We start from the raw sequence: 12,094 nt of genomic DNA on the forward strand, positions 1-12,094 counted from the left end.
CTTTTGTGCTCTTGTACGGGATTTTATTCCGTCGCACAGGTGGACGTTCTTTTGTGGAGCGTGAGAAGAGGACGCACCAGGTCATGGCCGAGAGGAGGCAGATTATCCACGTGTCCCAGGTCGGCCTGGGTCTGCTGCACGGCGTTCATGCTGCTGTTGATTGTCCCCATCAGGGCTTGCTGGGCCAGATTCTGACAAGAATAAAAGACGGCAACATCAAAACATGAATAAAAACAAACGCTTTTGTGACTAGTTTTTTTTTTATGTGGACAAAAGGAGGAACGTTTGCTGGAGGTGAAGATTCTAGATGAGGAGGTCCTGGTCATATTTATCTAAATTATGATCTACTCACTAGCGGTGGCATGTGTCCTCTGTGCATCTGTCCGGTGGTGATTTGTTGCTGGGCAGAGGGCATGGAGCCCACGTTGAACATATCCGGGTTTCCGGCAGACCCCGAACGGATGATACCCGGAAGGGCCACCGAGCCGTGCTCCACCCGACCCACCCGGTTGAACTGTTGTTGTAAAATGGTGGACCTCGAGAGAGAGGAGAAATTACGACTCGTGCTTGCTGTGTGCGCTCATTGTTTAGGTAAACGGGGGGATGTCACAAAACGGCGTCTTGGAAGAGCGTCTTGTAAACACTTCAGCTGTAATTAAAACAATGCTGTTGCCATGGCGAGTAAGCGTAGTCAGACAAAATATTATAGCCCCAAAAAATTAACGTTTTCCTCCTTGACACAAAATATCACTGTCGTATTAATGATGTTTTTTTTTTTTTTTTTATGGAGGGACAGAGAGAGAGCGAAAGAACAATTTGTTTGCTACTGAGCACATTGAGTCAACTGGCCCAAAAGCAGCAGGGGCATGATGCCCAATTCTACCGGAGAGCCCGGTGGATTTCCGGTGAATACAAATTTCCCAATGTGTGTGCGTTTGTGTGATAGGAAGCAAAACAAGCATTGCATTAGTTTCCATCGGTCGCTAAGGCACCGGGGAAAACTGTGAGAAACGGCAACCAGCTGGGAAATGAAAACGACTACATAAATCTATTCCCAACAAGTGATGTCTTAACGCTGACGTTTATCTGGAGAAGAAAAATAATAACATAGCAGTTCATTTGCTCGGAATGTTGGGATGACCGATCATAAAAGTATTCGTACATCTTAGGCCGCCTGTGGCCAGATTTACTTCCATTTTCAAAGACTGTCCAAATACTTTTGTGACAAAGTGGACATGAAGATAATAAACATCAATGCATCTTACTTCTTGGGGGAAACAGATTCTTCTAACATGGTGGACTCCTCCTCCCCCTCGAGACCAAAGCGATCTTTACTCTGCTTCTGCGACAGAAAGTCAAAAAACAGAACATAAAAACACGAAAAGAGCAGCAGCGTATGTTAGACTTGCCTTTTTCAGAATGATGTCGATATATCCGGCAATGAGCTGAGATATTTGTTCCCCCTCTGTAGTCTGGACCGAGTAGTAACTCTCCTGGTACTCACCGAAATCCTTCAGGCAAAACAAAGATTCAAGGCCAGTCAAATGCTATTCGGAGGATTTTAATGTCTACCAAACACTGCCGGCACATTCTATATATAATGCCAGCTCGCGGATAAATAATAGATACATAAAAGCCTTCATTGGTACTGCTCTCTATACCAAAGGAAAATCGAGTGGCCTTTCATGTATGTAATACAGAGGACAGAGTAACAGGAATAATGAAATTCTGCACGCCCACTGAGACACGTTGAGAAAAAGGAAATAATAAAGTAAGTAATGGTAATATTTAAATTATTTCAATTATTAAAAAAAGATAAACAACGTGTTTTCCATGAAATATGCGGGGGTGTAGTGTGGGAAAAAAACCCTCAAAATAATTTAAAAAAAGAAAAAAAAAGAAACCCAACCCCCAAATTCCTAAATAAAAAATCAAAAAAATTGCGGAATCATGAGTGAGTAGCTGATTTTAAAAAAAATATATAAAAAGTGCTACCTACAATGATCCTCAAATAAAAACATGCATATATGCCTGCGCGTTGGCGTTTCTGTCAAAAAATAAAAAATAAAAAAAACACAAATTCTTTTGCTGGCTGCTAAAAAAAAAAATCATATTTTTTAAAATAAATAATACATCTAAAGTCTGCTCAATTCCCCCCTGGCATCTATTGTTCTTTTCAATGAAATAGTCATCTGTTCGCTATTGGTCTCAACAATTTTAAAAAATGCTCTTTGTCCTGAATTTGAGATCCAAACATGGAATATAGATTAGGTGCACGGGATTAGAAAGCAGGGAAATGTAGAGTCAAACAGTACCAGGGTGAAGCTCTTTGGCGAGGCGGCCCATCTTTTGACGGTAGTCAGGGGCCACTCCTGGACCACATCTTTAGTCTTCTCATCCACTCGCATCACTGACTCTTTAGTTATCCCCAGCAGGCGTGGGACCAACTTATTTTTACCCTTCATCTTTTCCTGCCCGGATAGAAGAAGAAAAAAAAAAAAAAACATCTGATCATATTCATGCCGGTGCTAAACACCTCCACGAGATGATTCATTTGCGACACGGATGCGGTGTGAGCACCCGACGGAGCCGAGGGGCGTCTGTGAACTGACCCAGCAGATTTCAGCCTTATTTAACTGCTGCTTTATCGAGCAGGGTCTCCACAGGCTTTAGTCACTGTCAGCGCTGCTCCGGCCTTTTGCTTCAAGCAGCACTCCACTGAGTCTCTGCCCACTGGAAATCCATTAGATTGTAGCTCACTTGGCGGCACCAACAAACGTTCATTCGAGGACTTCACATTTGTGAGTGGAAGAGCCAAAAATGATTTTTTTTTCCCCCCCCAAGAACTTCAGAAACCAAAATGCAATAATGAACGGCATGTGAAAACGACACTGTTGTTGCAGACACTCAATTTGAACGTGATTCAAATAAAGCTCCGAGGTGTTAAACGCGTTAGACGAGCGTTAATGAAAATCACTGTCAAATGCTCAATCTGGCTCGGGCACAAATGAAACTGGCATAGCGTTCGGCCAGCTACTTTTCTCAAATTGGATGTCGCACAGTTATTATGGTTTGAATTTTTTGGCCATTGTTACCAATAAGTATAATTTATTCATTTGTTAATCGTATCAATTTTCCATGAGAGCATTTTGGAAGCCCATTTATGAAAAAAAAAGAAAAACAACAAAAATAGCAGACCAAATTGACAGAAACATGCCAATGAAAAAACAAAATTTTTCCTGGAAGAAATAACATTTTTATGAGGCTTAAAGGAGTTCAGAGAAAATCGTAAAAGGCCACTTAATGGGAACACCTCGAGGTCAACAACTCAAAACAAAATCACGATAACAGCATAAAGCACTATCCGAATATTGTTTCGCATTTCCATTCCACGATCGTCAATTTCAATTTCGGAGCGAACCCTTCTGCACTTTATTTTCATATCTGTGCTGTTTACAGCCAACAAAAAGCCGGTGGTGATTAAAGACCGACAGAAGCTCGACAAATGGAAGGTTCCAATCAAATCTCCGCCCTGGTGTCAACAAGCCCAGGTGTGTGCTCCAACGTCCGTTAGCAACAGCGGCAGAGTGCAGGCGCTCTGAATTATTTAGCAGCATTTGGAATCCTCCATCTCTACATTTCCTCATCCAACTCCAAAGAGCGCTTCTACATTCAAGGCCAAAGGTTTCATTTAACATCCTACGTTCCTCAAAGTTCATGTCCGAACAGGGCGGAGGTGTTTTTGATAGCCGCTGGTGCGACTTTCTTCTGGTCACATGCGGCGAAGCACGACGTAATCCCAATTATCACGGGCCTATCAGAGGAAAAAAAAAATTCACAGCTCATACTCGAGCTTGTAATTAGTTGTAATAAGCTTGGAGTGTTTCTGATGAGCTTTAACACGTTTTAAAAAGGTCACATGAAAAATACATTAGAACATTTTCGATAATAAACGTGTCTCGCTAGGGGCAAAAGGGCAAGGATGATGGGTTAGGCTTTCATCCTTGGCTGATTTGAGGTGAGAAGGGGGGGGGGGGGGGCATATCATGGACCTGTCAACTCTCAATTGCAGGAATATTTCCATAAAACTGTGTGACGTGACCAAGGAGCCACTTGTGTCTTGTTCAGGGGTGGAGCTACGGGGTGGCCAGGGGTGGCCATAACCACCCCCCCAGCTATCCCATTTTGGTATGCACATTTTTTTTTAATTACTTTTTTTTCACATAATTTTTAATACACATTCTGGCAATTTTTATTTATTTATCCATTTATTCATTCATTCATTTATTTGGTTATTTATTTATTTATTAATTAATTAATTCTTTTTTTTTTTTTTTTTACATAACTTTTTAATACACATTCAGAGAAAATCCATTTATGGGCTTGGAGCTTACCTTCACCAGGAAAAAGGACACTCCATATGTCTGCAACGATCTGGCCAGTTTGACATATTTCACTTTGGCTTCGATCTCGGTCATCTCGCCGCAGTTTTTATGATCCTGCATGCAGAAGAAAATCCAAAGACATTCCTAACCACTTTGTTGTTCCCAATCCACGCATATTCAAATATATCGTACATCAACTAACACCTTTTATCGTTCGTAATATTCCCTACATCGCAACTAAAGAATGTCGTGTTACATACTTGGAAAATTTTCTTCTCCGAGCCTCTTTGCTTGATGTATTCTTTCGGCAGGAATTCCTTCAGGCTGAGGAAAGAAATGACATTTTTTACATGCTTGCTGTTGTTGAGCGACAGGCATTTGCCTCTCACATGTGGTCATTCTTGTCCTACTGCCTAGAGAACGCTGATATCAGCCAGCAGGGGGGGGGGGGGAAATAACATACGTAAGGGAAAAACACTATCGTACATGCACAGCTGGGAAGTGAATACGTGCAAGCGTTAACCGTGTAGGGAAGGACTGTAATCATCGGAGCTCATGCATCTGATTACGAAATGCTTACTCCAGAAATCCAGGCTTGTGTTTGTGCTCCACGTGGGGTCCAAACTGGATCTGAGCCTGAAAGCCTGCAAACTCACAGGCTTTATCAAAGGAGACAGGGTGGGATCCATTCAATATGTCATCCCTGGCCTGGAGGAGAAACGAGGAAAAAGGAGGGAAAATTTGAAGCGGGAAGAGGAACGAGATTTGATTGCAATTGCGCAACGTGCACTCGAGTGTGTACCGAATGCCCCCCCCCCCCCCCCCCCCGTGACACAAAAGGCGGATAATTGTGTAACCGATCGTCTTCATCTGCTTATCGGAACACACGACGTACGGCAAAAAAAAAAAGAAAAACACACATCAGTTTTTCATCATCCTCCCTTCGCTATTAATGAACCCGAATCCATTTTCCAACCGTGTTTTTCCATTAGGCAAAAAGGTGCATTTGGCAATTCCGCCGTCTATTTCGCCAGGCTGTCAACATGAAAATAAAGGCGGGGAGAAAGGGTTTGAAGCTTTTGTTGACATCCTTGAAAGGGTTTTGTGTTGTCCTCTCTCCAGAGGCGAGCCAGCTTTTCTCTCTTGCTTTCTAGTTTAGTGCTGCAAAATTAATGCTTCAAAAGATGAGAGCGATTGCAGATAGCGAGAAAGGGCCCGTCGGTGTTTTTAGCATCGGCGGACTAACTCCGCTCGTTCTTACGACTCATTACTTAAGCCAGACAATTAGTTGGCGGCTTACGACTATAATGAGGACAACGATCTCCTGCGCTTGTGCTCATGAGTCTTTTCTTCACTTCAGTGCACATTGGAGCTCTCGTCGACTGGGCGGCATGTTCAAAAATTAGCCCTTATTAGCATAACGCTAGCAGACTAACGGATGGAAATATTTCCGATCAGAATTTTCTCTGCAGATGTTTGAAGCGATAAACCTCTCTGGTTGTATGGCTTTTGACCCGAGCTTCAGAAAAGGAAGCGTATGTGGCACAAGGCATCACAAACGATGACGCAAAGAGCCTGAGGTCAAGCAGCCCACTGTGGCGTCCAAATATAGAAATGCTGAAACAGGAATACCTCAAGCAACTGACAGCGGTGCTCACTAAGCATACTTGCTCGTACGATACACATTTAAAAGACTGTAACATTCTTTATTTTCTGTATTTTCTTATTATATCCTTATATTACAGCCATCCCAGTTGAAAATTTAACTTTGACGTCCATAGCCGTCAATGGCAGTGAACGTGTTAAACAAACTGATTCAGAAATACTCATAAGATATTAAATATTTAAATGAATTCTCATAGTGAATTTATTTTTACTCCTTTGGAACAATAAATGATGAACTGTGGAAAAAAAAAGAAGTTATTCTTAGCTGACAGATTCCAGCAGTAATTCCTCATCCAGCCCAGCTTTTCTAATAAAAGATCTCATCACTAAGAGTTTGCTGTGGGAATTGGCTAAAATTAGGCAATGGAGTGGAAGCTGGAGTAGTTCTCTTAGGTGAACTTATTGTCGTGGTGGTTTATTCTGTTCTCAAGATAAATATATGACCAAGAGGGAGCGGTGAGGGGATGACGCAGACATTGGACAGAACCATTAAGAAACATCTTAGCTAATCGTTGACTCACCACAAAAACAACATCTGCATAATCAAGGGTTCTAGAAAATAACACAAATTAGGAATCTTGACGTCAAGGGGAGAAGACAGTGGTAGTGATGACTTGGAAATTGTGGAGGCGGGAAGGGGGGGGAAAGGGCGCCGCAAAGAAAAGAATCACAGTAATGGAGGGCCTGGGGTTTGTTCCATTTGGATAATGATCTCTCTCATCTGGCATTTTTTAACACTATGTCCAATTACAGGCTCTTTTATTTGAAGAGCCGGCACAATCAGAGTGCGTTGTCGACGATGAGGCGGAGATAAATGGAGAGGGGCAACGGAGAGGCAGGAGTTGTTGTTGCGAGAGGAAATATGACTCTGCGTTGTGAGCCTGATCTCCACGGCGGGCGGGAGGGCGGGGATGATTATGTCAGAGTGTGTGGGAGATAGAAAGGGAGTGGACACATGAACTAGAAGGGAAGGAAGCCTAGGGTAAGGAAAATATTCAGACAAAAACAAAGAGAGAGATGAGAACAGCAAGCAAGCTAGCTTGAAGGAATCATCTGGTTTTCCTCCCTCTTTAGTTTCATGCTAATGTTAGCTTGTCTATGCTAAGACTCGCTAATTGTCATGACGCCGACTTGCAAGCGGTAAATTACATGCGTCTGCCGTGACAACGCTTGATTACCTGTTACTGGAGCAGATAATAGCGGTGGACCGCGTCTCGTGTTAGCGTTAGCATCAGTGCTTGCGTTAATGTTTGGTATTGACTATTTATTTAGGGATGAAGATGTAAAGTGGAACCGAAAAATGTTAGCATATTGTGAGCGGGCAATACACAATCCCTAACACAACAAATGTACTTTACGACGACTTGAACTTTACTTTCAAGCGGAAAGCCCTTTTTCGATTCCTTTAAACTTTTGTACAGCAACTATTTGTTCCACGCATGAGTGTCTCCTGCTTCACGAGTGTCAGTGGGATACTGTTCTCCCCGGGGAAGGAGAGGCTAATGGGAGTGTGCTGATGTGAGCAGAGTGCAAAGTCTGATGAGTAGCTAACACCCCTCGGGGAACCCTTCAGTAACTGCAGGGCGCCCGCCGTTTATAAACATTGCTCGACCCACACTTCCAGAAAAATAGAAGAAGAAATATAAAAGGGACCAGACGAACTTAGCTGGATGCTCCTACCGAGCTTTAACTTGTGAGTCATTAAGTTGTCTGCTCAGATATCCACAAATTACAGTATACATCTTGCCACAAGATATATTAAACACTTCATCACAGTGTCTGGCAACTTTATTTTCTTGTCTGCCCATGCGGTACTTTAATTGTCTGTTTCTCTGCTAATATGCTACTTGGTTAAAATGGCCTCTCTCATTAAACCACATGGACTGTAAATATCATATTTTCTCTTTGGCTGGATTTAGACTGCTTAATAATTCCAATTTGGTGCCATTGCTCGAACCATGTTGCGTAAATTCGGTTTTGATGGTTTGGTCTTACCTGCACGTAAAGCAGGTTGAGCTGGACGGGGTCCCTTGAGTCGACATTTTGGTCCGAATAGAAGAACTTGCGGCGAAGCAGCAACGTCTCGCTTTCCTCCACCCCTTGCTCTCTGAAGGTTCTGCTGTGGTCCAGCCAGTTCACTGCCCCAACGAAGAGACATTAGCCCAAACACGCAAACCTTTTGTAATTTATATTGTTGTGTGGTGCATGTTTTGTAAAAATAAAGTTGAAGGGGAAATATCAAGTGTTTTCACTGTGGAGACAACCTTGAAGGTTTTTTTCTCCCCTTAACATAACTTTTTCCAGTATTAAAAATAACTTTGAGTCCAATAATTAGCTCTCAAAAATAATCGGATGTAGTCTTGAGGGACGGAAATGGACCCTTATACGAATCCGATAATTACGATGGCGTCTGGCAAAAAAAAAAAAAAATCCTCTTTGATAGGCCGCTCCGGCTGGCAGACACTCACAATCGTCGTCCGTATGCAGCTTGGCTTTGAGCTTCTCCATCTTCCTCTCGTCTCGCAGTAATAGAGTTCGGTCTTTTTTCAGCGTTCCCATCCCGTCTTCCTTCTTGTCTTCCGACACCTCCTGAATGAGCGAGTATTCCTCGTAGTTGGTAATTCCTGAAAATCAGAAGACATCAGAAAATACGGTCTGCCTCTAACCAGTTTTTTTGTGCCCACTCATTTGTATTTGCCGTTCACAAAGTAGCATTTTGTGCACATCTATATCGATGCCGCAATTAAATAGTTTTTCCGGTCTGGGGATTTTGAACACAAGCTAACACAAAAACATTGAATTCTAAGCAGACATTTCCCAATATTGCTATTTGCCAGAAGCACGGCGCTCTTAATAGCAACCTATTCAAATTAGTAACGACAAGAGAAAGCAAAAGGAGTTTTTGTCGGAAGAGTCTGGGCCATAGGAGGAAGACTTTGTCTTCCTCGTGTGATAAATGGTACCAATTTTCCAAACAAGAGGCGATAAGGACTTTTCCCGATGTACGTAGCAACACTTTTAGTACTTAACAAATGCCGCTGTCCAAGTATAGACCCAACATGTGATAAAACAGTGCTATGCAAAGGACTAAAAATAAATTCCATCATGAATAATTTAAATGTTGGACGATGGAGGAAAAAAAAAAAATATTAGCCGCAGCAGGAGAGGATGATGACTCACCTATTCGGCTACATATGGTGACGAGCAGCTCCCCGACCGTTTTGGAGTCGTCCACCATGACGGTTTTGACCGCGCCGTCGAGCATTTTGATCTTCTGCGGCCTTTGTTTCTTTTTGTACTCCAAAATATCCTGCAAGGCAAAATGTTGGGAAAATTGTAAATCGCAGGCGTGACAGTTCTCCACCTCACGCCTGTATTACTTAATCTTACTCCGTTTCGTAGCATGTAGTAATCCAGGGTTCTCCCAGACTCCAACCAGATTCCCTTCCTGGGATCATCGTCAGACAGGAAAAGACCATAATCGGAAGCTGAAGAGCAGCACAAAGGGAAGCCGTGAATGTACGTGCAGATAGGAATGAAACATCCATCATTGGGGAAGTTCACCTTGTCCGGATTGGGCTTCTGGAACGCGTTCCCGGATGATCCTGCAGGCGTCGTACACGGGCGTGGAGGGCTCAAATTGCATGGTTTTCACCACGTTGCATTGGCGCACGCAGATCTTGAGTGACAGAGCCACCATCTTGGAGGGCAGAATGGCCTCACTCACCTACACACCTAAAAAGAAATCATCATTTGCATCAGGCTGAGCTATTTTGGGAAATTTCCATATACATGACTGCACATTAGGGGAAATAAATCAGTATATTTAAGTCAAACTTTATTCAACTTAATTCTAGATTCAGTTCTATTTATAGACAGATGTAAAGTATTGTCTAATAAATAGGAATTTGAATTGAAGATGACATCCAAGGCACACCTAATTATTAATTAGAAGCAGTGTTGATTTTTTGGGAAAAAAATTAAAGGATTCTGATTATACCTTATGGTAAAAAAAAAAAAAAAAGAAAAGTTTTATGCTTTCCAAACATCTGTGTTGCTCTTTTTTTAAAGAGTGCCCAGATTCAATTTAAGGATTTGAAAATGTGAATGACAGAAAAATAAATAAATAAAAAATAATTAATAAAAAATATATTAAGAAAATAAATAATAAAAAGAATAAATCATTTTGCGTGTGCCCTGCAGTCATTCCTTCCTGGGAAATTGAATTTGTATTGTGCACCGCCCATGTCCGAAAAAACCCCAACAAGTACCGTAATTTCCGGACTATAAGCCGCACCGGACTATAAGCCGCACCAGCTAAAATTCAGGGATATTTTTGTTTTTTTCTTACATAAGCCGCACCGGACTATAAGCCGCACGTGCACATGAGTTTTTTACAAAGAAACACAGTACACAGAAAGCCGTAAAAATCCCTAAATACGCCGCGCCGCCATTTAAGCCTCAGGGTTCAAAGTAACATTCTGAATAAAATGCATTAAAAGTTCACATTCATTACAACTTGTTTTTGGTGAGCAAAATGTCAGAAGAATTGAATTTAAATGCTGATTGATTGGGTTTTAATACAATGGTCCAAACAGCACCACTGCTTTGTGTAATCTCTGAGTCACATGGCAGAGTAAGAGACAGGGTTTAGAGCCCTTTGACGCAGGTTACCTAGCGTGCATTCCTACTAAAGCTCATAATAGCCACAAGCAACACAGCCAGAATAAGCAGCAGCCATAGTAGTGTTTCAAAATAGTATTTTTGTTGTTTTTTTCTTCAAGATACCGCACGACAGTGGCCCACAGCCTTTTTACGAGTGTATAAAAGTGATCAAATCATCACAAAAATCACCCAAAAAAATCTTATATAAGCCGCACCTGACTATAAGCCGCAGGGTTCAAAATTTTGGAAAAAAGTCGCGGCTTATAGTCCGGAAATTACGGTACATACAGGTAAAACTTTCAGCTGGGGAAAAATATAAGGGGAAACCTGTGTAATATATACAGAAATAACTGCAGCAAAAACAATGAAAATGCCATTCCACCAACGCCGCATCATTATTTGCCGCTAGCCTGCTCACTATCCCACAAGCAAGACAAATTAGTGGGTGTTTTGTCACATTCTGCAACACAGGTCAAGCGGCTCAGGGCTTCTTAGACTTATATGGGCAAAAAAAGGGAAGACAAAAAAAAAAAAAAAGGACCATTTCCCCTCATTAGCTCAAGCTTCTCTCATTCGTGCAATAAAAATAATTGATTTGAGTCTTTTAGCACTTTACAGAATTCATTTGAAAATGAGAAAAGTGTTAACTTGAGTTAAGAGTCAAGCAGTCGACATACGGAAAACTGCAGGATTGTTTTTCTTTGGAATTAAAACAATGGTTCATTATTTTTGGATCATTTTGTGGTGGAAAAAAATGTGGCATTTCTTGTTTGATGAAAAGTCAACAACTAAATAACTCGGGTATCAAGTTCAAACATATTAATATATTCTTCAGATGGAACAGGGGAAAAAAAAAAAATCTGACATGATCTCAACCACTTTTTGGTCCACAGTTCATTAAGGAAATCTTTTTGAGTAAAAAAATCTGGAAAATACATTTGCCCTAAAGATGATGAAGTTGTGAATGAAGGTTGCCTGTCTTGCTTCCTTTCCAACATTTCCATTTTCACTTTTCTTATTTCAAAGAGACAAGCACAAAGAAAGAGGAGGCAGTGACACAGCGTGAGCTCTCCTTCTTTTTCGCAGAATTGCTAAGAGGCCCCACCGAGTTTTTGTCGCATGCCGTCTTCCCGCAGATATTCCACCGAAGAACCGGCACACGTTTTTTAATGAAGAACGATTACATACGGACAAACATACTGCAAATATTCACACCGAGCAAGGTTACTTGTCATTGTATCCATTGAAGTTTTGTATTTGATCTTTTATATCGGAGCACGAGTGCGGCGGGAATCACGTGACGAAACCTTGGACGATAATTACGATCTCAAAGCATACACAAGTGGCCGATATATTTTTCATCAACATCTTGCTGTAAA

General features: G+C 41.7%; 1 protein-coding gene across 4 annotated transcripts in view; it reads right to left on the bottom strand.

The window, feature by feature from the left end:
• Positions 1 to 12,094, bottom strand: part of tln2b (talin 2b) — a 54,107-nt gene that overhangs the window by 24,239 nt on the left and 17,774 nt on the right. For all 4 annotated transcript variants that reach the window (XR_007482091.2, XM_049722646.2, XM_049722645.2 and 1 more), the window contains exons 2-14: positions 9,615 to 9,785; positions 9,441 to 9,538; positions 9,231 to 9,360; positions 8,519 to 8,674; positions 8,046 to 8,188; positions 4,966 to 5,093; positions 4,646 to 4,709; positions 4,395 to 4,499; positions 2,316 to 2,471; positions 1,410 to 1,511; positions 1,266 to 1,342; positions 353 to 536; positions 78 to 191 (exon numbers count right to left, since the gene is read on the bottom strand). Coding sequence is in view for 3 of the 4 variants with exons in the window: in XM_049722646.2 (XP_049578603.1) it covers positions 78 to 191; positions 353 to 536; positions 1,266 to 1,342; positions 1,410 to 1,511; positions 2,316 to 2,471; positions 4,395 to 4,499; positions 4,646 to 4,709; positions 4,966 to 5,093; positions 8,046 to 8,188; positions 8,519 to 8,674; positions 9,231 to 9,360; positions 9,441 to 9,538; positions 9,615 to 9,750 (1,593 nt within the window). In the remaining variant the exon portion in view is untranslated. The remainder of the gene's footprint in view (positions 1 to 77; positions 192 to 352; positions 537 to 1,265; positions 1,343 to 1,409; positions 1,512 to 2,315; positions 2,472 to 4,394; positions 4,500 to 4,645; positions 4,710 to 4,965; positions 5,094 to 8,045; positions 8,189 to 8,518; positions 8,675 to 9,230; positions 9,361 to 9,440; positions 9,539 to 9,614; positions 9,786 to 12,094) is intronic.

The sequence above is a fragment of the Syngnathus scovelli genome, chromosome 6, assembly GCF_024217435.2.
Source record: "Syngnathus scovelli strain Florida chromosome 6, RoL_Ssco_1.2, whole genome shotgun sequence".
NCBI classification, from domain to species: domain Eukaryota; kingdom Metazoa; phylum Chordata; class Actinopteri; order Syngnathiformes; family Syngnathidae; genus Syngnathus; species Syngnathus scovelli.